General features: G+C 48.6%; 1 protein-coding gene across 1 annotated transcript; it reads left to right on the top strand.

Annotated features, from left to right (window-relative positions):
- Positions 1 to 780: 780 nt before the first annotated feature.
- On the top strand, positions 781 to 24,412 carry CSNK1E (casein kinase 1 epsilon). The gene is made up of 11 exons (XM_054631921.2): positions 781 to 1,050; positions 5,141 to 5,228; positions 11,544 to 11,654; positions 11,819 to 11,967; positions 12,662 to 12,890; positions 19,133 to 19,303; positions 20,787 to 20,935; positions 21,448 to 21,640; positions 21,745 to 21,884; positions 22,269 to 22,334; positions 22,879 to 24,412. Exons 2-10 carry the CDS (start codon positions 5,153 to 5,155, stop codon positions 22,299 to 22,301), a joined length of 1,251 nt encoding a protein of 416 aa, XP_054487896.1. The 5' UTR covers positions 781 to 1,050; positions 5,141 to 5,152; the 3' UTR covers positions 22,302 to 22,334; positions 22,879 to 24,412.
- Positions 24,413 to 25,910: the final 1,498 nt, after the last annotated feature.

Here is a 25,910-nt window from a genome sequence, read left to right as displayed (position 1 = left end):
GGCTCCAAAGCTGGGCAGCATCTGGCTCTTGCTCCACAGGACCCTCTGTCCCTTCCAGCTCACACTGCACTGGCCTCCAGTCTTTCCTGCAGTCCTGCTCCCAGAGCTCTCCACAGCACCTCCACTGGCTCCTTTGCACATCCAGCCCCCATCTCCCAGAAGCCCCCAAATAGTTCTCCAGCTCAGGCTCTACTCCTATAGCCCCATATAGGGCTGACACATCCTGGCTGCTCCCGCTGACTCAGCTGACTTTTGGAGGTGCTCTGGGACTTGCTATGCCCACCTGGCCCGCAGACAGCCCAGAGTCTTGGGGGTAGTCCCACCTTTGCACCCATCTGTTGGTGGGTGCGCTGTGGACCTCTGTCTGTCCCCATTAGGGTTTATGTGGTGCTTCGTTATTTGTGTGGATTTGCAGGTGCTTCGCCCAAGGGGCATCCCCACTCCTGAGGGGCGTGGGCTGAGGGAGCCCTGAACAGTGTGGGGCCTTCCCGATGGACCCGACCCCCGCTTGGCATCCGCTGCCAGCGCCATGGGACCCAGCACTCTCTTTGACCATCCCCATGCGGGGCCACCCTGCTGCGAGGGGCTGCCATGGGTGGGCTGTGCTCATTCTGAGGAGAAACCTTCAGGGGGGTCGCGGCCCCCAAAACCGAGCCCGCGTGTACCTGCCCCGCTTGCCGGAGCTGAGGGACGGCGGCGGGGAAGGCGTCGGGAGCGGCGGCGGTTGCGCCTTTAACGGCAGGCGGAGGAGGAGGCGGAGGAGGAGGAGGGCCGGGGCTTCGTTGGGTGACATCAGTGGGTTTGGCTCCGGGGCTCAATGGAAACTGGGTGAGCGCCGGGCTGTGCCGAGCACACGCCGGCTGGAGGGGACGGCGAGCGGGCGGGAGGCGGCAGGCAGCGCCGCGCCGCGCCGAGCCGAGCGAAGGAGGGACGCGCCGGGCACGGCCGCCACCAGCCCTCCCCAATCCTCCGTCATCCTCCCCGCCGCGGCCGCCTGGCCCCCTGACAGCCGGCGGAGCAGCATCCCCACACGGCCCCCTTCCCGTCAGGGTGGGTATGGGGGGCGCCCGCCCGCATCTTGGGGCGCAAACCCCGGGGGAAAGGCGGCCCCTCCGGCTCTTTGTGTGCGCGGAGGGAGGGGGAGGGGGCGGGGGAGGGGAGGGCAGGGCGCGATGCGCCGGGCCGGGGGGGCGCGGGGGACAAAAGCCCCTTTGTGGGGGCGCGGAGAGGGGGTCGCCCCCTCCGCCACCGGCAGACTTTTGGGGGGGGGGTTCCCCTTTCTCCCCTTTCTCCGCCTGCCGGGGCCCTGCCTGGCTGCCGGCGGGGCCGGGCGGGGACGGGGGTGCCGTGTGCTCTCGGCGGGGGTCTGCGGGGCTCCGGTGGGGGGCCGCCCCCCGGGGGATCGAGCCCCCCACTCCTTCCGTTCGCTGATGCTCCTGGCCTCCCTCCCCGGCCCCCCTCATCGCCTCTTTCGGGGGAGAAGCGGTGTCTGCGTTTGGGGGGACTGTGGGGTCGATGTTTCCTCTTGTGGGGGGCGGTAGGGGCGGGGGTCAATGGCCGAGGCCGGTTGCGAGTGGGGGGACGAGGAGAAGTTCAGCGCCGTTCCCGGGGGTGGCAGCTTTTTGTTACCTACCCGGAAAAATAACAGCCCGGGTACGGCTGTCTTCGCGTAGTGTTTGCCTGTAGGGGGTGGGGGTGTAAGGGACACATTTATTATTATATTTTATGGTGTGTGTCCCCCCCTTTCCTGTTTTCCTGTTGTGGCTATTTCTTCCTCAAATGTAGTTCAAATGCTCTGTGCTTGGGGTTTCCTTTCTCCCCCCATCTTATTTGCTGATCTCCTTTCTGTAAGTGTCTAAGGGTCCAGAGGGGATTGGTGTTTTGCATTTCAATCAAAATGTATTTTTTTCTCTTTTTTCCTTCACATTTTTAAGCCAGTTCAAATTACTGTTTTCCCAGCCTATCCTTTTTCCCCTTCAGACAACACCACCCCCCCCCAAAAAAAAAAAAAAAAAAAAAGCCGTGTAAAGCCTTAATATGGTCTATGGGTAAAACAGCCCCCACTCCCTACACTTCCACTGAAAGCCGGAGCAGTGCTGGGATCGGCAGCCTCCATTATGGAGCCGAGGGTTTGGTTTTGTATGGCTTTTGCTAGACAGGGCATCTTCTCATTCCCGACCCCCTCGGGTGGGACAGAGGTGTCCCTCCTGTCCCCCAGCCCCTCTTGATGGTTCCCCCCCACCTCCCCCCCCGATGGTCCCTGCATCGTTGGTCGCCATCGTTGCTGGCACAGCAATGTGATATCAACTCTTATCGTGTGTTTATATAATGGCCTTTGTGCCTGTACGTGGGTATTTTATATTATATAAAAGGGGCTGGTGCAAAATGGTGTGTGTGGGGAAGCAGTGCTGGCGGCTGGATAGTATTATTATTTTTTTGAGGCTGTGTAGTATTGGATATTCACGTATGCAAACGCTCATGCAGAGCACACTCTCGCTCTGAGGTTGTATGTGTGTTAATCCCTTATGGAAAACTAAATGGTTTAACTAAATGATTGCCCTGCAGCCCCTGGGAATGCTGCCTTGGCTGTAGAGTGCAGGAAGGGTGTCAGGGCTCGGGGGGGGGGTTAAGGCTGGAGAGGGGGGGTGGGAAGGAGGGATGGCTTTCTAAATATTACATGTATAAATAATACATAGAGGGGTGATACAGATTTCACATACAAGAATATATATTTTGTGGGTACAATTTTTTTCCTTGTAACAGTAGACCTGAGGATGAGAAGATAAAAGGCGGAAGCTGTAGATGGTGGTGGGGGTACATGTGTGAAATAGAAGCAAATGGGATAGATGTTTGAACTCCTGGAGCAGTTGTTGAGGGGGTGGAATGTGTGTGTCCTGCCCTCTTACCAGGAATCCAGGCTCTTGCTCTCTGGCTAACTTCAGCCCAGGTTTTCTACTCACACTTGTGTATGTATGTGTGTTGGGGGGGAGATAAGGCAAAATGACAGCTGTGCGAGACCATGATTTTTTTTTTACTCCATTATCCTGCTTCCCGCTTCCACCCCCGCGCCCCGGAGCATTTTTTAGATTCCCCTTTGGAGCCTGTTGCTTAATCAGCTACAAGGGCTGCTACCTCCTTGTGTGAGAATCCCTTCTTAACCTGGCTCCTGCCTGTCCCAGAAGGGTGGGTCCGAATTTAGGTTTGGGACTGTGGTGTTGCAGAGCGGTACCTGCTGCGTCCCAGTGCGGCACAGACCCCCCCCCCCGGGACCTCTTGCCCAGTCTCTGCTTGGCTGTGCTCACCCCAGCTGGGAATTGGACTCAGGTGGAGGTGTTTGGGGTTCCCAGGCCTGGGTAAACACTCCATGAAGGAAGGAGGATTGAGAGCTGTCTCTTGACAGTGGTGTGACGGGTTCCCGGGGACACAGACCTTTGATCGTTTATTGGAGTAGGAGTGTCAGCAAGTCAGATGTATGTTAATGTGGTTATACAGAACAGCAGGCAGCGGATAAAAATCATGTCTGTTTGCTGCGCCCTCACCCAGGTACGCCTGCCTCCTGGTTCAGTTCCCAAGGCTCTGCCTACATTCCTGGTAGTAAGAAAGTCAGAAATAGCCACAGGGTTTTGTAGACTTCAGATGCCCAGAAACCCACATGCATAAGCAAATACTAGGTGAGGGGACTCCACCTCTGAGTGTTTTGTGTGTGGTTTCTGGTGACTGGAGCTCTGCTTTCAGGGTTCACAATGTCCCCTGAATGCCTTGATAGGATTATTTCCCTGTACATCTCCGCAGCCCGTCCATTCTTCTTTCTGTAATCCCATCTCCTGGGGCAGAAGAAGCAGCTCTGGGTTTATAGTATGCTCAGAATCCTTTGGCTGGGATTATTTTTTGTACTTCTGCCTCACAAGGCCATTTCTCCTTTATTTCCTTCAGTGATGCTTCCTTCCCACCAAGCTCCAGCAAGGGAAAGTTCCTCGCTCCCACTTGTAAAAACATGAATCATTCCTCACCTTTCCTGTCCCCAACAGGCTCTGTGTCTGCATTTTGTACGCTAATAATGTGGCATTGCATAAATTAGGACTGTGGCAAATCCCTCTAAAGGAGACACATTGTCTGTCTCAGGAAGAGATGTGGTTCCTAGAATAAGTTGGTGGCCATAGAAGAGGCAAGGGAAAGGGGGCTGTTAAGATGGAAACTGCTGGAGCTTTGTTTGGCCAAGGTCTTTGCAGCAGAAGTTGAGGTTGGCAAAGAGAACAAAACTCTGTGGCTGTGGTTCTTCCACCTAGTTGGTTTTCTGTGGAAGGTGAATAGGCTGAGCCTGGGCATGTTGATGGGGTATATCAGGTCAAAGGGTTAGCTAATCATCTCAAGTAAAGAGATGAGGAAAGGCCTGAACTACTCAAAGCAAACAGCTGGCACACCTAGGTAGGCAGGAGAGTTGGAGAGGCTCAGGTAGACCAAAGGAGGTGGTGATCACATCAGCAGATGCGTGTGGAGGTGAGCAAGGGGTGTTCCTAGCCAGGGTTCAGTTCAGTGAGACGTCTCCTCCCTGTCCCCTGTCCTGGCCCCCACCTAGGAGAGATGGAGTCGCTTTCTCCTGGCAGTCTGTCTGTCCCTCACAGCCCTTGAGTCCTGTGCTTCACCACCACCACCACCGAGGTGTTGGAGTAGGGCTGGGTCAGAGGGAAACTCCTCACAGGGTTTATTATGCCTGACACTTCTGGTGTCTCACAAGGTACTTCTGTCCCAATGCCAAGTGCTGTAAGGTACAAGAAGCAGTACCTGTTTACAGTAGTGTGGCGTGATCATGCAGTGAAACCTTCTTAGAAGGGTTTTCCTGAACCCCTTCCTAGTCTCTAAGCAAAAAGGTGGGGAAGAGGTCCAATCATGCTTCATTCTAATAATGGGAACATGGGAAAAACATGCTTGAGGGTGTTTTGTTCCTGCAGTGTTTCTTGTTCATGTTGTCCCTGGAAGTTTAGGAGATCAGGAGAGGCGATAGAAGCCATGTAAAAAGTGAAGTATTTAAAGATTTAAAACTACTCAGCCTCTAGGTGAAGTGGGGAGGTCTCTTCTGCAGTCTTACATGATTCACTTCCTGTTTCTGCTCTGACACTGCTCTTTGTGTGTCTTTTCTTAGCACGACTGAACCATGGAGCTTCGAGTGGGAAACAAATATCGGCTGGGCAGAAAGATTGGCAGTGGTTCATTTGGAGACATTTACCTAGGTGAGTGTGAGAGTCTGTCTCAAGGTTGGTTTTCTCAATTGCATCATTGTTTTGGGGTTATTTTTCTTGCCTGTTGGTATTTGTGGGCACCATGTAAGGTTGGAAGGGGCGAAGAAGAGAAAAAACTGATGGAATACTGCTGGTGGCTGCTGGTCTTCTCATGGCAAAGAAAGGGGGATGAGCTCAGCTTTGCATTACCACATACTGAAGACACAGTGGTGGTTGATCAGACTGATTTAGATTTGGACTGTTTGGGGCATATTTGTCATACACCCTAATCCAGCGTTGTCACTTCCCTTTCTTGAGCTTGGGTGTGTGTGGGTTTAAACTCTGTTCACAGAGCGTGTGGTGGAAAGGGAGTAAATAGCTATTCCTTCAAGGATAGAAGGAATACAGTTTTGGGAAGACTAGTAGTGGAAGAGGTGGTCCAGGACCTGTAAGAGAAAGGTCTGAGAGAGGAGGTGTAAAACAGGTCAGAGAGCCTGGAAGTCCCAGGGCTCAGATCTGTTAGATCTGTAATGGGATTTAGAATTAATGTCTGGAATGACCTGAGCTGGAAGCTCAGTGGACAGAGCCCATGAGGTGCTGGGTTTCCTGTTACCACAGCAGATCACTTGGGTAGAAGTTCTTCCAAGCCAGCGTGCTGATGTGTAGATATATTCCCTGATGCTTGCCTGCTCATGTTTTCATTGGCTCAAACCATGTGGGGCCAGAGTGGCGAGACTACCCAGCGGCCTGCCCAGTCCCTCCATGAGGGCTGGCGTTACCTGTCTCTGGTTCTCACCACTACCTGTTGTGCTGTGCTCCTGCAGGCCAGCAGAAGGGCTGCCCTCTGCTTTGGTGTCTGCACCCTTTGGGTACTTGCAGGTGGTCGTCATGTGCTCCTTGACTATTATAAATTTGTTCAGTTGAATTGTATTTTGCTTCCCAGTACATCCACCACTGCTCACTTTTGCTGGTCCTTCAATTTTTTCTAGTTTCTTCATCTGCTGGGCAGCTTGGAGCCAACACTGCTTTTGAGGTGTGGCATTTCCAGTGCTTGGCAGTGGAGGACTACCCTCGAGTGATCTGTAATGTGATGCCTCTGCATAGGCTGCTTTGGGTCTCCTTGGCTTTCCCCATCACCAGCACGATCAGGTTTCAGAATTGGCCTTAATGCACTGTCAGCTGTATCGTAGGAGAGCTCTTCTAGGATCTCCAACATCTTCCCATCCCTGCCCAAATCCCTTTTGTTGAATACCTCTAGTTCAGATTACGTTTTCCTGCGATTGTAAATCACCGTCTATTTTCAACCTCTGGTTTTTATCTCCAGTTCCCTCTTGCTTTATTATTCTCTCTTGATTGGTGTTGGCAGCCCCTCTTGATTAAGTGTCCTGTGGGAATCATCAGTAACAGGCTTTGTTGCCACCTTTATCCAGAACGTGAACAAAGATGATAAATAATGGATCTGGGATCCCAGTTCCACCGTGTGCTGCCTTTACTGCAGCCTGTTCCTGTGTCCTGCTCTTCTGTGGCCCTCCAACCAGTTAGTGTCTTGGGTGACAGTGCTTTTAATTCCCAGGTGCTAGGATTCAGGGGTGATAGCTCAGACACAGCATTTTCCACCTATGCTAGGGCTTGAAGCATTCCAGACCCTCTCTAGGACAGTGTAAATTGTCAAGATCTTGCTGAACATCTGGGGTATATGTGGGGAGAGAGAGGAGGTACTGGATGGAAAGGCCTGATCCTTTATTGTTCTGTACCATGTAACAGGTCATCCACCTGTGCAAATCGGGTATGGAAAATAGCCCCTGGTGAGGGGGTTGTGCCTGCCTTGCCTGTCACCAAACACAGGAAGCCCAGTGCCCCAGTGTGGTGAGCACAGCAGGATTCAACCAAGTTACTTGAATGCAGTATCAAAGCCCTTGTGATGTTCCTTGAGGTGCAAGCCAGCATGTTTTGAAGCAGTGATAGCGAGACTTGGTGGAGCCTGGGTGACTCCCCAGCCTGGAGGGATTGGGCATGTAGTCTGTGGTGGTGCGTCTGGAGGACGCTGGTGCTCGTGCTGTGCTCTCACGGCCTGCTCTGCAGACAGAAGGATTCATTCACCAGGACTTCTCTCCTGCACCAGGTCCACCTCACAGCTCTCTCCTTTGATAATGGTGCGGACACACAGCAGGGCTTGTCTGTCTCTGAGGATTGGCAGGGGCTGTATGGTTTATCCTCAGCTTCTCTTTTTCAGGGTGTTACTGCCTTCACCTGCTCTGTAGGTGAAGAGCACCAGTGGGTGCTGAGTGCTGTCCTCTTTGGGGTTTGTTTTAGGTTTTTTGTCTGTCAGAAGGAAACTTGGATTTTTACATGGGTAGACACAAAGAATGGACTGTGTTAATCCTTAGCTGGGTCTTGAAGCACATTCCTTCCATGCCCTACTTTGAGGGGTAGGTGTGCTAGGTGGCATATTCTCCCCCCCATTGGTTTGAGAGGGTGGAAAATGAGATCAGGCTGCCCATGGGCCTTGGCTAGCCAATTTACCTCTAGAAATTCTCGTTCAGAAGAGCAAAACCCAGTTTGCAGAGGAATTGCCGAGACCTTTGGGCCGCTGGAGGGGGAGGTGCTTTGTCAGAGGTGCTGGCCAAGAGGCAGGGCAGGGTTGCTGGACATGTAGGAATCGTTTGGCCGGGATGCACACTGGTGGTGGAGAGGAGCTGGGCAGACAAAGCATGCTGGGACCTGAGCTGGCTGGGGACAGTTCCTGGTGGCAGGCTCCTCCCTTGCTGGGAGGGGAGTGCCTTCCCTTTGTTTCCTGGCTTGTTAACTCTCTCTCGCCCTATCTGCCTTCATCCATCTGTTCCCAGCCCTCCATTCTTCCCTCGGCAGGCTGTGGAGAGGGGCACAGGCGGTGGCGAGTGCGGGGCCTCTGCCTGTTGCCCCTGATGCTCCGGGAGGGAGGTGTTTATTGTATCAGACATGCAGTCAGGATTCCACTCTGAAAAGATCCTGTTCAGCCGGTGACATCCTCTGTCCCCGGGGCCTCGTTTCAAAGAGCTTGTGATGAATGAGTTGAATTTGTGCAGCCCCCACAGCGGAGCGAGACTGGGGGAGGATGTTAGGAATTATCCCCCATCCTACAGTCAGTCTCTCGAGTGGCTGAAGCTAGCAGACTCTGCTGCATTTGTCTGAAACACAGTGCTTTCCAGCCTGTAAAGAGAGCACAGAACTGTTGCTTTTGTAGCTTTAAAAAAGATGGTGGTCGAAGCATGGAACAAAGGATCAGAAAGACTCCTGCCCTTAAATTCCCTCCTTGCTAGTGGTGGTCTCGATCTCGGTGGATCGAGAAATGGTACAGGGAGCAGCTTGTAGGTATGATGAGGTTTGGAGAGGAACAAGCCTAAAGAGTTCAGACAGTGACCCCCTGACCAAAGAATAGGTCAGATTAGTCCAGAGAAGGACCACAATAATGATTAGAGGGATGAAGCACCTCTATTGTGATGAAAGTCTGAGAGAATTGAGATTGTTCAGCCTTGGAGAAGAGAAGGCTTTGGGGTGACCTAGTTCCAGCCTTCCTTCCCTGAAGGAAGCCTATAAGAAAGACTGGGAGAGACTTTTTGCAAGGGCACATAGTGGTAGGACAAGGGGAATGAATTTAAACTGAAAAAGGTTTAGATAAGATATTAAGAAGAAATTCTTTGCTATGAGGGTGGCGAGAGACTGGAAAGGGTACCCCAGAGAAGTTCTGGATGCCCCATCCCTAGAAGTGTTCAAGGCCAGGTTGGATGGGGCTCTCAGCAATCTGGTCTAGTGAAAGGTGTCCCTCATGGCACGGGTGTTGGAATTAGGTGATTTTTAAGGTCCCTTCCAACCCAAACCATCCTCTACTTGTGTTCTTCTAGGCCACAGGGTTGTTTCTTCTCTCTCTAAGTAACAGCTGTGTTTGGGCTATGAAGAGTGGGGTTGAAGGCCATCTGGGCATCTGAATTGCATCATGACATTTTGAGAAATCTGAGTCTTCTTGATGCCTACCCCTGCTTTCCCTTTTCCAGCTTTATGTGCCTGCAGATAACACTCCCTACCTGCAGACAGCCCAGTCATGGGTGCATCTCCATGTTTCTCAACACCCAGGGTAATGTGGAGATGAAAACTTATTCATGTTTCCATTGTTCATGTTCTGGGAATCTGGTTCATTCAAAATGCTAATGCCGCAAAAAGTCAGAGAGACTCATCATTGCTTGTGTGTCAGAAAATGTCTTGGGAGAGGGAAAAATTCTCCCTGGGGAGCAGACAAGGGAGCTGCTTCAGAGGATTTGGAGGAAAGTCTTCACAAAGGCAGGGGAAAGAAACAAGGCAAGGAAGTGCTCTTATGTTTTTTGGATGTCCTGGGTGTTTCCATGCTGGATGAGGGCTGGTGGTTGAACACTAATTTAAACGGTGGAAGGGTACTAGTCCCTTTTCTTACTCTTTTCCTACTTGCACCTGCCTGGTGCTTTTAAGAATGGTCCTCTGGTGGAGTGAAGGGAATGTAGGGACTTGTTTTTCTGACCGCCACTTTTTAAGTGGAAAATGCCAGCATCTTTTCAAAAGTAAGCATTGGACAAATGTTTCTGCCTCTCAGGATGGCTTTCCCCCTTTCCCTTCTCCTGGATCCTGCGTTAAAATCTGTATTAAATTAATCCCATTGCTCCTCCTTCCCCTCCCTCAGAGCACCCTAAATAATTCCTCTCCCTCCTTAGTGTTTACAGCCTTCAAATATTTGTAGACTGTTGTCATGTCCCATTCTTCCTCCCCACCCTTCTTAGTTGTATCTCTTGTCTATGTTACATATTTAGCTCTTTTAATCTTCCTTAGTAAATCAATCCCTTTAGGCCCCGATCGTTTTTGTTGCTCTCTTACAAATTCCTAGCAGCTTGTCTGTCTCAACCCAGCACTGCAGCATCCAGATCATGTGTTTTTGCTAGCAGGCAGCTCTTGGCTAACTTTGTGTACAAGCCAGAACTCTTCAGCTGGAGATGGATCTCTTTTGGATCCATGGGGGGAAGCAATCCAGTTGTGTGAACATTTCCTTCTTTTCTTTGGTCCCTGGCTGTGTAGGCGGCATGTGAAAGAGGATAAATGAAGAGATTTATCTGCAGTTTGTCCTTGTGGACTCTCAAAGTCTTATCACAGAGTTCAGGAGGCACAAATTAGCCAGACCTACCAAAACTAGCTATGGGATATCTGCAAAACATCACCTTTGACTCTAGCTCATGTTTGGCACGCATGTTCTGGAGAAGTTTATTTTATGACAGTGTTCATAAGCTGCTTGTGATCAGGGCTGCTCTCTGATTTGTGTTTAAGTGCAATTTCTGATAGTCCAGATACAAGGAAGGGCTTGTCAGAGTGTGTGAAGCGGGCATGGCGGGGGAGGAGAAAAGCCAGTCTTGAGTGTCATTCCCGTGACCTGTGTACAGATATTCCCTCTTTCCATTTTAGGGTGATGTGAAACATCTGGAATCCTTTCAGCTAGTACAAGAAAAGGAGCAGCCTGTTCCTTCTTTGACAGTGCACTTTGGGACCACAGTGCTGGCTTTTGCAGCTGGCAGCTCAGTTGTTTTCAGAGAGAAGCGTGTGGGGTGGTGCTTTAGTGTCGTTGCAAAGTATCTAGCAATGCCTTCGACAAAGGTGTCCAGGCAGCTTAATTCAGGACTGGATTCACTTATTTTTTCATGCTTCTAATTTGTGATATAGCAAATGTTTCTGTGTTGGCAAAAGATAAAGGTATTAGTTAAACCCTCAGGAGAGGGAGAAGCTGGGGATTTAGAAATTGTCTGTATTGAGCAGGTCAGTGCTGTGGAGAAAACAGAGAGAGCTGACATGTTAGTAATGTCTCCTCCTGAACTAATTGGCTGTGTTGAAATGATGTAACTGAGGTAACCAGTAATTTTTCTGGGGAAGAGATACTCTGTATTGCTGCCTGAGGGCTGCTTGGGTTCAGGGGCTAGGTTTATGATCAGAGGGAGCTACAACTTCCACTCGGTTTAGGTACTATTGATATGTGCAGATTGACCTTCCAAAGTCAGTCACTTTTTGAGATAACAAGGCAGTTCACGTGTAGGATTGTTGTTCTAGACTGACTTCAGGATCAGACCAGGTGTCCTATTCATGTGCTTCTCTCTGGGCTTGCATTTACAAATGGCAGTGCTGGAAACCGTATGAAGTTGAAGTGGCTGAATCTCATTTCTGTCATAGAGAATAAATTTCAGGGCAAATCTTAAGGTCTTGGCATCTTTACAGGCCTTGTTAAAAGTGTTTAACTTCAGTAGACGCTTGTGCAATCTTCATTTCACTCTCATTCCTATGCAGGAGCCAATATTGCGACTGGTGAAGAGGTGGCCATCAAACTGGAATGTGTCAAAACCAAGCATCCCCAGCTCCACATTGAAAGCAAGTTCTACAAGATGATGCAGGGAGGAGGTGAGATGGGAAGGAAAGGATGGGGCCGGGGGAGTGGTTGGAGAAGGAAATTATTCTGGAGGGCTTTAGAAAAGAAATGATTTGGTGTTACACATGATCTTCTCAGCAGGGGGTTCAACATCTATTGTTTCTGTTCCCTGGGCTAAATCTTTTTCTTTCCCCAGTGGGTATCCCCTCCATTAAGTGGTGTGGAGCAGAGGGGGACTACAATGTGATGGTGATGGAACTCTTGGGGCCCAGCCTGGAAGATCTCTTCAACTTCTGTTCTCGCAAATTTAGTCTCAAGACAGTTCTGCTGCTGGCAGACCAGATGGTAAGTTTCCTCTGAAGCATTTGTGCCTACTCTCCTTTTCCATGCCTTTTCCCCCCACACACTCCCTTCCCATCCCCTCTGCTTGAGAACTGCTGTATCTGAGGCTTTCTTCATTTAGCACAAGTGGCTGCCAGCTTTCTATTTCTTGATGAAGTTGCGGGCCTGGAACCTAGGCACTGGTGGCATTTCCTTATCTCCATCCCTCCTTCCTTTGCCTGCTGCTCGCCTCGCGTTAGTGTTGCACACATAGATACCTTTGCCTGCCTGATGAATTATTGGCACCTATGTTAATTTCCCTGCTCATGCCCTGGGTTCAAGACCCTTCACTTTTCTGGACAGACCTGTTCTGTTCCTGGCCCAGCTAAGTTCAAAAGTTAGAGCTGTCAATGCTGAAGCTCAAAATTTTAGTCCCTGTAGACTTGCTTCCCATCTTTCCTTGTGATGTTAATGGTGACCTTCCCAGAGTGAGGACTGGGCTGGTGAGCAGGGTTAAATTCCATCTCCAGATTCTGCAGCATCCAGAGAGTGTCATTTCCTTGGCTGTCATCACTGATACTCAATGCAAAGTGTCCTTTTCTTGCTCTGACGGGCCAGTGTCTTGGACAGGGTACTATTTTTAACAGATGCAGTTAAAATAAGTTTGTTTCTTACTTGTCTCACTGTTTGTTTATTTATTTATCTATCCCTCCTCCAGATCAGCCGTATTGAGTACATTCATTCCAAGAACTTCATCCATCGGGATGTGAAGCCAGACAACTTCCTTATGGGCCTTGGCAAAAAGGGCAACCTAGTATACATCATTGATTTTGGTTTGGCCAAGAAGTACCGGGATGCCCGGACCCACCAGCACATCCCTTATCGGGAAAACAAGAACCTGACTGGCACAGCCCGTTATGCCTCTATCAACACCCACCTGGGAATTGGTGAGCCTGCTTGCTGCTGCCTCTTGGTGGGCCTTTCCAGGGGAGGTGGTATGTCCCCAGAAGGAGAGGGTTGGGTTCTTTGCCTGACTCCGCTGCTGACCTGCCTTGAGATAGTGGGCAAATAACTTAAATGCTACAGCTGTGTTACTTCTGCTGCTGTGGTGGCACTCTGAGCTCCTGAAGACAGAAATCATCTCCTGATCTGTGTGTGTGCACTGCTCAGTGCAGGAGGCCCTGTTGAGCATGAAGGCTGTGACCTCCCTGACTCTGCTCCTACTAAATCTGCCTTTGCACAATTTTTGCAGGCTGATTAGATGTGTAAAGGAGACATTCACAAGCACTGAGCCTTTAGGAATATGTGCAGTTGAAACCTGTCTTTTTGACTCCTGAGTGCCTTGGTTAGTGATTGTTCTGAAGCTGTCAGAGCTGGAAGATAGAGGCCCACTGCAATATGGTGTTACCCACCACTGAGGATGGGGATGTGCTGGAAATATACAAGAAGCTGAAATGAGGGGAGGCTTCCAGCTTCTGAACACCTCTGTTCTGTGATTGAGGCTTGGCTGTCACAGGCCTTCAGAATATATGCGTGTCTGTGAACTACACTAACCCAGTGAGGCAATTTCAGGGAAGTAGGGTTCTGCCCTTAACGTGTGTGGTTAGTACTGAAGGGATGAAACTAGGCTGGAAAAGAGTGCTGAGTGTTCAGCCAGGTCTTACACTGGTGATGACCATCATCCCAGGTTTTGTAAAGGCCTTGTGCAGGTTAGTACCCACCAACTTAAACCTCCTGAAGTCACCCAAACCCTTGTCCTGGGAGTCAGCCCCTGGTGGCTGTGAGGACCATATCTGAAAACCTCTTGCAGTTTTCTATTCTCTGCCCAAAAACTTTCCAGCATTTGACCTCCTTTCTCTGCTAAATTTAAGCTAAACTTTGTTCACAGTGTGAGGCTTCCTTAGTTACTGTAGGGTCCATTTGGAACAGGCTGACTTGGTTCTGCTATTGACTGGCAACTCTTAAGGAACAGAAACACAGAAGTTGTCCTGCCTGTTGGACCCAGGGAAGTATCTGCTGTGCTTGCAGATTGTTTATATCTCTGGGAGGCCCTTCTTCTCAAGTGTATAACCTAACCTGGGAATTTGAAAATCAGAGCAAGGCACTCAAACCTTTTAAACTAGCAGCTTTTACAGGATTTCATGTCCTCATTCTTCCTGCATTCTCCCCTCTTGCAGATATTTCTCAGATATCTGAAGTCAATACTTGGCCTGCAGAAAATAAAACAATTTTTCCCACTGTCTTCCTTGCTTAATACTATATAACTTTAGATTAAGAATGCTTTATTTATATCAAAATGGGGAGTGTTGTGTGTTGAGAGTGGGCTGTAATCCCCTGACCTCTTCCATGTTATAAAAATAGTTCTTGTAGAGCTTTCTGAGTTGGCCTTCTGTATTTTGGCTTGACCTGCATATATATAACTGACTCTCCATTGAATTCTCAGTCAAGATTTCCACAGCCATGGTAACTGCCACAAGGAGACATGCACAAAATAATTCTCACTACTATGTCTGTCGATTCTTTTGTGTGTGCCTGCTCTGCCTGAACTGATCACGAGAGGCTAAATGTCTGCTTGTGGCTTTTGAACGACTTCATTATTCATTCCACCCCAACTTAGCCCTTTACTACTGCTGCTTGGCTTGTGTGTCAGGATGAGCAAACAATGTCTAAACAGTAATCCAAGGGCAAATTGCATATGCCACGGGTCTGAGTGCAGCCGCCGCTCTCTCCGTGCCCTTTGATTGGGGAGAGTCTGGGTGTGAGTTGCTCTGTGCAACAGGTCTCGGGTGTATTATCTCCACGTTGCCGATAGTTGCCCTGAACGGCATAAAGGTTACATGACTTGCCTGGAGGAAAGGGGGTGGGGGTGTTTGGGTTTCAGCTGGAGTTCCTGTTTCTCAAGACCTTGCCACAGGGTATATGACAGAGATATTTATGAGTTAGCAGCATTGCCATGGGAACCATCACTCAGAATTTTTTGACTTTTCAGAGAGTATATTCTCTGTCTTAATGTTAACATTAATGTGGTCTAGGGAGAGAGAAGGAACCAGGTGCCGGGGTATTTGTGTGACGGGAATAGCAAATGAATAAGTGCCTTTATTTGAATTTGCAAGCTAAGGGTTGGGCATTCCGATGTCTGGAGGAAACACATTCTTTTCCTGGTGACTGGGGAAAAAAGTAGGAGGCAAAACTGGGGAGGGTTCCACAGCTGGAGACTTGCCGTTGGGGGAGTCATTGGACTGTGCAGGCTTCAGTTCACGCATTCCAGTCAATTTTCACATGCTCTAGGGATGAGAGTCCCTTGCACCACTGTAGCCTGTAACGTCTGAAATAGATGCCCAGGGTGCCCATGAGACAGTCTTGGGAGAAATCTGATGGTCTCTGTCTGGGTAACAGAGGGGTGGGGGGGCAGTGCCTTCCCAGATGAATGTCCTAGATGGTATCGGTGTAGGCTGTGCAGATCATAAGGCCTCCTGCTCATCCTGCCCTCTGTCACCCATTCCAGATTCTTGTGTGTTTTTAAAGGCTGTTGCCATGCAGTGAGGAGAGAAAGGGGAACTCTAGTCCAGCATGTGCAAGATCAGATCTGAGTATGTAATCAGGAAAACATTGCTTGGTTAAGCCTGCCTGCAGCTGGGCTGGCTCCAGGGAAGACAGCTGATTTCTAGGGAGTTCTGCATGGGAGCAGCATCACTTCGGTAGGATCAGAGTGGAGGAAAACACTCTTTGGACAGGGGGACCAGGAGACAGTTTAGGCTGTAAAGAAACACGTTTTGTCATGAGCTTTGTGTCCAAGGCAACCAGTCCTCAGTCTTCGGTCTTTGCCCAAGCATGTCTTGTCCTGTCCTGCCACTCACCGCTGACTTGGCTTCTGAGGACCCTGCTTTGGGAAGGGAGTGAAGGTGTGGGCTGGCTGGGGGTGGGAGGAAACTGTGGGTTGGGTTTGGGAGGTCATGCTAGGTTGTGTGGGAAGGCAACCTTGTGTTTTCTATTGGAAGGGCTTTTGGGAAGGAGGATGAATGTCTTAAGGGAAATACATTTTTCATAAAATTGGTTTTCAAAAAAAACCCCCATTGTAGGAGAGCTAAGATAAAATGGAGAGAGGAAGTATAGTGTGGCATCACAGGTCGTGACTATAATCCTGCTTCTGCACTGACTTGCTCAGCGGATGCATTCACGTCACTTGTATTTTTCTTTCTCTTTTCAAACTCAAAGGTGAGATCTTACATTTTTCCTGCTGCCCAGAGATGCTGTGAGAGTTAGTCACTGATTGTCAGGTTTCTAAAAGTGGAAAGTAATAACACTAAATAATGTTTCATTGGTGTGTAGAGGTAAAGTTTTATTTCTAACTCTTTGCTGTTTAATGTTATCTAGTGTCCTGACCCTGCAAAAAAAGTAATTAAAATATGGGTGTAATAGTAACTGAAGATGAAACAAAGAAACGGGAAGTAGGAACTGTTGTCCTTTACCCTCCTCCAAGGTTTAATTCAGGATCTGGTACATAGGGTTACAGGAAGCAGACTGCTACAATGTTTTGAGGTAGCTGCCCAACTGTGGCCTGTCCCTTGGTACTTGAGGCTCATCACGGGTGTGAGTCTCACTGAAGTTGTTTGAGTGGGCTGCAGTGACCACACGTACGTGAGGTGCTAAACATCAGGAGTGCAGTGCAGTCAAACACTTATTGTTCAGCATTTTAATAATTAGGTGTTGTGCTTGCAGTTGTTTTTCCTTGATCATATTGCTGTGTTAAGACACAGTTAAGGTGTGTTTGTATGCACCTAATGGATACTAGTTAGCTTCCCAGTCTGGTTTTTGACCCCTCTCATTGCCTTCAGTGAGGGCTCATAGCATCCTGCACTGACTTCAGGCTCCCTAATCTCAAGTCTCTAATTCTGGCCTTCCCTAAAGTGCTAGGACTGTGACCAGGCATCTGTTTGCAGAATGTATCCGGTTCTGGATGGCATTGGTGGCTGTGCTCAAAAGTGCTGTGCTTCACACAGTGGAGGTGTGTTATTCAGCCTGCCCTAAGCAGTTTGGAGTTCAAGCAGGATTTTGGAGGCGACATCCTGATTTATTCCTGAAAGGCTGATTTGCTTGTTCAGTAGGTTTCTCTGGTTCCTGCCCTGCCTTTCCCTGCTCCTCTGAGGGCAACCACCACGCTCTAGTCAAGCAGCCACAGCTAGAGGTGATAAAGCTTCAGCATGGATATGTCAAGGGCTGGCAAGACTGCAGGACTGAGGTTATCCTTGTCTCCTGTGCTTTCAAGCCCTGGGTGTGTGTTCTGACTCCATTTCCACATGCCTCCTGTCTAAGGATGTAGGTCATTAGCCAATATTGTTTAGTTTTGTTTATTTGATATGCATGGTGAGTAATCGCAGCCCTCTGAGAGTACACGTATCCCAACCTTAGGCTAAATGCAAAACTGGGTTTCTTTTCTCTGTTCCTGTCATTGCATCTAAGTATCTCCCAGACAGTCATGTAATTATCTTTGGCAGTAGCCTGATAAGATTAGGAAGTATTAGCCCCTTTAAAGTGGGCAACTTGAGACAGTAAGTTAGTGAGGTCAAAAAATGCTGTCATTTCTGCATGCTCAAAGTAAGACACTTTGGGAATCTGCAGGGCTGCTTTCTCCTCTACCGTCTTGGAATGCGGCATTTTTGTGGTGTTTCATGTGCTTTGACCCAAATGATCTTTCCTATCAGTTATGGAGTGATGAGACCCTCCTGTCCTTCTGCAACCACAGTACTTTTTTCCCCCCTCAACAGTTTTAACTTGCCTAGCCCTGAGTTCTCAAAACAACTAGGAGGTTGTGAGAGAGATTCACAAGGAAGGAGCCTTGTGACCCACAGCTTGTGTTGTTACATGAGGATATGTGTATCTGTGACCTGCTACAGCTACTCTTTTGTCATGATCCAGCTCAGCTAACAGAAAAAAGAGATAGCTGTAGTGACCTACTGGCCTTTGAATGGGGCAGGTGGTAGCATGTATCTGATACTGACAGCTCACAGACTGGTATATAATCTGCAACATCTTCCAGGATGTGGCACTGAAACCAGCAAAATGTGCTGTAGTAAATTAATCTAATAGATGGAGCTCTTTAGTCTTTCCTCTATCCCTATGCTCTCCCTTAAGTCATATTTTGCCTTCTTGTTATCTGTTTCAGTTGTTCTTCTGGAGATGTAAAGTACTTTCTCCAAAGTGTTTATTTTATTTGGGAGGGAAACAAGAACAAGACAATCTTGGCAAGATTTATAGATGAATTTGCAAGCAATGTTGGAGGAGTTGGGAGGAGTTAACCAGGCAATATTTGCAGTTGTTGAGATTCTGCATCAAATCCTTCTTGAGCTCGCTTTAAACTTTAAAATGGCTTGGCTATTCCAGAGAACAAGGTCAATGTGAAATGTTGGGGGCTTTTTTTGTGAGCCAGTTTCTTTTGTTTTATAAGTAAGCATCTAAATATAGATCCTTCCAATGGCATCTTATGGGCAACCCTTGGTCTAAGTAGAGTTGGTAGTGATGCCAGTTACACAGTCATTCCTCATTTGGAGGGGAATTTTTTCTTCAAAGTGTGTCCCTTTCCTCCACAGCTTGAAAAATGTCACCAAGCTGGAAAGGCATCTTTGCACATTACATGTTAGGCTTCTACCATCAACAAAGTTGTTTACTACAAGAAGGGGTCCCTAGTTCCTTGTTTCTGCCCTGCTTAAAGACTGTCAGCAGTTTAATTAGAAGATGTGTTTGAAAGGGCTGTGTTGGACTTACCTCTGTTAGCTTTGTCTATCTGTGACTACCTCTGTCATGACTAATCCCTGGACTGAAGAATCATTCTGGGTGGGGAAGTGTAGGTGCCCTTCCTCTGGGACTGGGAAGAGCAAAGTAGGCAGGGTTGCTGCAGCAGTTCTTGAGATGTGAAATTCTTGTGTGAATTAGGGCTTGTCCAAGTGAGGAGGTAGTCAGAGTCATTAGTTATGAAGTGGGTTGGGCTGTATGGGGAGAGGAGCACCTTAACTCTTGTAGTATGACCATCATCACAGGAATTTGCTATGGAATGTCTTCTACAAGTTTGTCTATCTATAGAAATCTACCAGAAAAGTGAGAGGGTTGGTTCAGTGTTCACCGCCAGAGCTATGTGATTGCCAAAGCAGTTTTGTTTGCTGCTCACTCCTTGCCCCTTTGTAACTTCTCACAGAACAAAGTCGCCGTGATGACCTGGAGAGCCTTGGTTATGTGCTCATGTATTTCAACCTGGGCTCGCTGCCCTGGCAGGGCCTCAAGGCTGCCACCAAGCGCCAAAAGTACGAGAGGATCAGCGAGAAAAAGATGTCAACGCCCATCGAGGTGCTCTGCAAAGGGTACCCTTGTAAGTGCTCTCATCTTGATGGCTGTCTTGTCTGCTGCTTGGCTTGTTCACCTGCTGAAAACCCCTGGAATCCTGAATCCTAAAGAGCAGTGCCAATGCCCCAGACCAGGACGTGCTGCTGACATGGGTGATGAGAAGGATAATGGAGTGGTCGTGGTACAGTTTGGGTTCAGAAGTGGGAAGTGTGTTTTTGTGGACAGTCAAACCTTACATTAGTAAGGGCATGGGAGTGCTGAGAGGGGGGATCTTCAGGATCTGGTGAGCATTTTAAAGGAGGAGGGTGGGCATTGAGCTGAGAACATATGCTGCTGCTGATGAATTTTTACTGCTAATTGGGGACTCCCAGGAATAACCACGCCATAAAGTGGCAAATGCAGTTCTTTGTAAGTAAACATGGAGTAATGTATGTTAGAACAGAGAGAAGTCTTGGTCCTCAGGTCACATGCACAATAGTAGGCTCTGGCTGACCAGTGCCACTCACCAATGAGCTATTCTCTGAAAACATCAGCTTTGTGCTCGGCAGCTGCTGAGGAAAGGGAGCATTAGGAATTACTAGGAAAGGATCCCAAACAGTGTGCATAAACCCATGGCTCACTTGCTCCTTGCATGCACTGTGTAGGTCTGGTCCATCCCTCTGTTTCACAAAGGATATGGTATAACTGAGGAAAGGGCCAAAAGTGTGACCAGAGGTGAGCTGATTTCTGTCCAAGTAATGAGTCTGCTGGAAAAAGAGGTGGATAGAGAGATGGTAGAAGTCTACTCTCTGGCTATGCCTACAGAAGTTTGGATGGGAGCTGATTATTTGGTAGCCCCAGTTTTTGTATTGAAGAGAAACAATGCTGGTTTCTGCCAGCTTTAAAACAAAAGGATGTGGTTCTTCACACAGCCAGTGTGGAGACCTGTGGAACTCCTTCCCAGAAGATGTTGTGGATACTTAAATCTTACAGGACTTGGAGGAGAGACGGGACAAGTATGTGGAAGAGAGATCGTGTGAGGATTACTAAAGAGTTAGGAACTACATCCAGATCAGGAGGTTCCTGGAGCTGAAAGTAGGTGATGGGCTAATGTCAGTGGAAGTGTCAGATGTGTCTGCCCCACTCTTTCTCCTCTCATCTACTTCTGACCACTGTTTACAACTGGCTACTGAGCTAGGAGGACTTCTGTTCAGAGTTGAACTTCCCAAAACTCGTCTCCAGCTCTTCTTTAGGCCTGCCTTCCTTCAGCAGGCACTGTGACTTGCTAGGTCTTGCTTGGAGAAGCCAACAGACAGAGATGCATAACATTTTCTCTGGTAAAAAGAGAGGTGGGGTCCTTTTGGTGGCCAAAGCAGTGCCACCAGCAGGCTCAGTCTGTGTTACACAGCTCTGTGTTTGTGCTGTCCTGGTCCAGCAAGCCGCTGCCAAAGGGCTGCAGCAGCTCCATGGTGGGAGCAGAGAGGTTGGATGGCAAACTACAGCCATCAGCTGTTCTCTGCTCTTTCCAGCTGAGTTCTCAACATACCTCAACTTCTGCCGTTCACTGAGGTTTGATGATAAACCTGACTACTCGTACCTGCGGCAACTCTTCCGCAACCTCTTCCACCGCCAAGGCTTCTCCTATGACTACGTCTTTGACTGGAACATGCTTAAATTTGTGAGTGTGTTTGGCAAAAGGGCTGGACCAGGGTTGGTTTGTATCATGGAGATGGGGGAGGAAGATTGGAAACTGCCTGCTGTCTGTGCTTAGCCCTGGTGAGCAGCCTGAGCAAAGGGACCAGGCAGAGTGAAAAAGAGGCAGAGTTGTTTGGTGTATAACTAACTGGGGGCATAGTTACTGTGGTATTAGTGAGTGTGTCTGATGGAGCACTTATGTCAGTAAATGTGTAGCTAGAGGTGGGTAGAGATAGTTTTTCGGGAGAGAGCTGTATTTGTAGCTGGGACACAGAGGTGGATTGTAATAACAGCTGTAGTTCATATGCTTTCTTATCTGTTTTGTTTTGGAATAGAATGAGGTCCCTTCTTGGTGCAATGGAAGGTGGTGGGGGAAGTTTTGGGGATGGAGCTCCACTTCCTCGGCATGATGGAGCAATATGTGTTTTTTCTCCGGGGCTGCTGCTGTCTCTCCTGCCTGATAGCCATGTGTGGTGTGGGGGTTTCTCTACTCAGGGAGCAGCCCGGAACCCTGAGGATATGGATCGGGAGCGGCGAGAGCACGAGCGGGAGGAGAGGATGGGGCAGCTCCGAGGGTCAGCCACACGAGCACTGCCCCCTGGCCCACCTGCCGGAGCCACTGCCAACCGTCTCCGCAATGTCACCGAGCCCATGGCCTCCACCCCCACCTCCCGAATCCAGCAGTCCGGTGAGGAGGGTGGGAGAGCTGGGGGAGGGTGCCACCCCTGTTGTTGGCTGGAAACCAAAGCTATTGACTGATATTCTTGTCTCGACATCTCTCTGCCCCAACAGGCAACACGTCCCCCAGAGCGATCTCAAGAGTGGACAGGGAGCGGAAGGTCAGCATGAGGTTACACCGAGGAGCTCCTGCCAATGTCTCCTCATCTGACCTCACAGGGCGGCAAGAAGTGTCACGGATTTCAGCATCACAGGTGAGTTCCTGCTGCAGTGTTCCTGGCCTTGGCCTGGATGTCCCAGGTCTACAGGCCTCAGAGCAGTTTTTGCCTGATTTGCTGGAGCCGACATGAGCTGGAAGCTTCTGGTGTGGTGAGGGGAGTGGTACCGAGTTACACCCTTGCTCTTCTGTTATGTATTTTCTGGAGGCCATGCTGAGTACTGCCATTTTAGCTCTCTGCTTTACTTGGAGTAAGCCTTCATTTTGCTGTCTTCCAGACCACAGTGGTTTGGAGAAGCAAAGCAGTAAACTCTTGAGAGGGAGGGTGTTCTGAGAGAAACATGCAGCCTCTCTGTTTTGGAGCCTTTTCTGCTTTACTTTTCCTCTCCAGCCCTTATCAACTCTTCCTTTTCTTTTGTAGACAAGTGTGCCATTTGATCACCTTGGGAAGTGAGGAGCAATTGCCACTGGACCAGTGTTTGCTTAGGTGAGCCTGTACTCATGCTTGGGAAACCCTGAGGAGGGAATTGCTGGGAAAAAAAAAGCCTTAAGTTAAGACTTTATGTTGTTATGGGGGATTAGTATATTTCCTTTCCTTTCCTTTCACCTTACTTTGAGATGTCTTTTGGCTTCAGAGGGAAGAATAAGGTTGGCTGCCAAAACTTTGGGGGAACAGATTGTCTTAGGTGTAAAGGTAGCTTCCAGTTCTCCACGAGGATAGGAAGGGTGGAGAAGGTGCTGCCTGGAGAGCCATTTCGTTACTTCCTCATGAATGCTTTTCTGGCAGTGTGACAGTGTTGGGGTGGAGGGTGCTGAGCAGGTAATCAAGTGTGCAAGACTTTGTACAGCAACTGAGTGCCTCTTGTAGAGGAAACGACAGTAGCTGGGCAAGGTAACTCTGAGGGGAGGCAGGAGTGTAGAAGAAAGGGCTGATTTGATTTATTACACTCCAGCTGGCAATGGAAGTGCTGGGAAGAGCCTTTACTCCTAACATCTCTTGCCTTTTTCTCTCTTTTGAATTCTCTTTTTAGTGTCTTCACTGTATTTTTCTTTTAAAAAACAAAAAACCCAAAAAACAAACAAAAACCTTAAAAAAAAAAAGACAAAAAAAAAAAAAAAACAAACAAAAAAACCCAACAGAATTTCTTTTTGCCAACGATGAGGAGTGGAGCTGTGCCCCCGCGCTGGTGTGAGCCGTTTCCAGAGGGCCGCCTGTCCCTGGCGTGAGCGCCTCCGAGGAGCTGCGACGACGTGGGAGCTGTGTGGGAGCACCTGCGCTGCTCCCAGCCCCATCCCGCTGCCCCCACTGGCTACCCTCAGTTCCCTCTCCTGACTCTCTGCTCCTGGTTTTGAGTTCTCTCTCTTTTTTTCCTTCTTCTTGGCTATCCTCTCCTGCTTTAATTTTTCTTTTTAATATTGTTTTCAAATCATATGGTTTCTAGCCGTATAAATTTAAACTTTGCTCTCCTTTTTTTCTGAGGGCAGGGGTTGGTGGTGGGTGGGTGAGTTTTTTTTTTGGGTCTTTTTTGTTTTGTTCTTTTCAGGAGCCTTGTGGGCCAGGAGGGAATCAGATTCCAGCCACACTTGATGGTAGAAGTCTGATTTTTATTATTATAACAGAATTTATTTTCTCAAGCATTAAACACATTTTAAGCTGTGAGGGGGAAGTGTGGCAACAGCCTAATCATTGACTCGGGCTTCCTTTCCTTGGGTGGCTTCTCTGCGGTTTCCTTTTTGGCTGTTGGGAGAAGTGCCAGCCTTCCCTGATCCAAGTGGTCCTCACACACCGAGGGATCTCTTTGGAGAGGCACCTGGTCCCACAGAGGATGGGATTGTTGGAGCTGACATACAGGGAGAAATATACTTCTCATCCCTGCAGTGGGGTCTTTTTTTTTTTTGTCTGGCTGTGCGTGTTTTTCTATTTTTATTTTTTAATTAAAACTTGTTTTAATTCCTGCGGAGAGAGTGTGGGACTTGAGGAGAAGAGAGGGGCGCACAGAAACTGGAGTTTGGAGTTTTTCAGAGCGATGGTTCTTGCTCTCTCCTCATGCAACCCCAAGTAAGACCCACCAATACATGCACAATCCCCTCCTGCCCTCTCCCACCCGTCTCCCCCCCCTTTTCCCCCCCACTTTAGTTGTTTTTTAATATAATTTAGGAATACTCAAGCTGCTTTGTGGCACTTGGGGCTTTGAAACACAATGATCACCACTGCGACCTATGGCCTGTAGCAGACACACTGTCACTGTAGTGTGGAGCCGATGGGTTGTTGGCAGGGCGGGGAGGGTGGGGTTAGTCTTTGTTTTGTTTGTTTTTACCCTTTCTATTTAACACTTTATTTTTCCTCCCTGTTTTTTTCCTAATTTATTTACCCCTCTTACTGTCTCTCTCTTTTTTTTAATTAAAGAGCAAAACTTTTTATTACTTTGTAATTTAAAAAAACAAAAAAAAACCTGAAGAACTTTGGGGGGGATTTTGTACTTTTTTCCTGTGTAAATATTGGACTTTTTTGAGCTTTATCGTGGTTGTTAATTTGAAGTAATAAAGTAGAAAATGATAAAGTGATGCCAGCATCTGTCATTTCTTCCTTTAATGGCCCTGGCATCTCTGCTGGGAGTCGCATCTTACACAAGGAGGCATGGTCTTGCAGCTGAACCTGTTTCTGAATTCCAGGAACAAGTTTGATCAGAATTACTGGAAAAAAAGGCACAGGACTGGAGTGCCTAAAAATAAACCAGAGCTGATCTCTGCAGTTGCAGCCTTGGAACAGGCGAGAGTTATGTGAAATCTGATTCAGGATCTCTTGGTTCCTGGATATGAGCCTCTGGCATCCCATGTGTCTGGCCTTGAGGAGGAGAAAGGGATGGGCCTTTCCACGTCGTTGGCTTTGGGTGTGCACTGGCTTCCACAGAGGTGGACCCTGGATTTTGTTGTTTTTGCTTTCTTCAAATTTAAGTCCTGAAGGAGAGGGGCGTGGAGCACTTAACAGCAGCACAGTGCCTGATGTAAACAGACTGAGCTCTCTGTGGAGTGGCACCTGCTGCTTTGGTGTCTGTGCTGGTGTGGTTTGTTTGGGTTTCTCCTCTCCTTGTCTAACCAGTCTGGCAGTAAAATACTAAATTTTAATACTAATTTATTTCTAAATTGTTGCTCCTGTAGTTACACATCCCTGCATTATCCTGATGAGAGGCCTGTTTCTTCCAGGCTCTGTCAAACCCTTGAAACTTATTTTCAGAAACACCTGCTGGCAATAAATGATGGATCTTGGTGACTTTGCAAATTCTTTTCAAGCCTGTTCGTTGCCGGCTGGCCAGGAAGAGTTGTTCCTTTGTTTCTCTGCTGCATGGGTCTTCCAGCTCCAGGGATGAGTGTAGGAGGGATGGGAAGAGGAAAGTAGTTCCAGGGGTATGGGGTTTTCTGCTGTTACCTCTATCCTGCATTTGCCCTGCCTCCATTTTAAGTATGTTTTTGCTGGATCAGAATGCAACTGGACTTTTTCAGTTGTAAAATAAACTCTCACGCTGTTTTCTGTGGGGAAGCAGACGTTTCTTGTGTATAGGACAGCACTGCCCTCCCTGCAGCGTGGGGGAGGCAGCAGAGCCGTGATCTGGCAGGGTCCAGGAGCTGTGGGGGTTTTTGGGGCAGGAGCTCTGCCTTGGGACAGAACGGGAATCCGCTGCCATTTCGGGCCATGTGTGGTAGGAGCTCCGTATCTGTTTCAAGATGGGCAAGGGGACTTGTAATGCAGCAGGAGAAAAGGAGAAAATCATCAAAATCATCAGCCCTATCGCGGGTAGGATGCCGCCTCCTTTTGCTAGCACAGGCGTATTAAACGTTTTAGGGTGTGGTGCGTTTGCTTTCTTTCTTCCTTCGGCTTTGTGGTTTTGGTTTGTTTTTTTTTTTTTGGTTTTTTTTTGAGACTCAGAGTGCCTTGTTCAGACTTGAGTAGAGGCATGGCTTTGCTATCCAACACCTCTCCGCGTGTTTGTTTCACTCGGGGCTCGGGGGAAATCTGCTTGGGGAGGCTCTTCCTGAGGCCAGTACTGCCTTTAGCCGTCCGGCA

This window comes from Agelaius phoeniceus, chromosome 5 (assembly GCF_051311805.1).
Source record: "Agelaius phoeniceus isolate bAgePho1 chromosome 5, bAgePho1.hap1, whole genome shotgun sequence".
Classification (NCBI taxonomy): domain Eukaryota; kingdom Metazoa; phylum Chordata; class Aves; order Passeriformes; family Icteridae; genus Agelaius; species Agelaius phoeniceus.
This window is presented reverse-complemented; position numbering and strand designations above follow the sequence as displayed.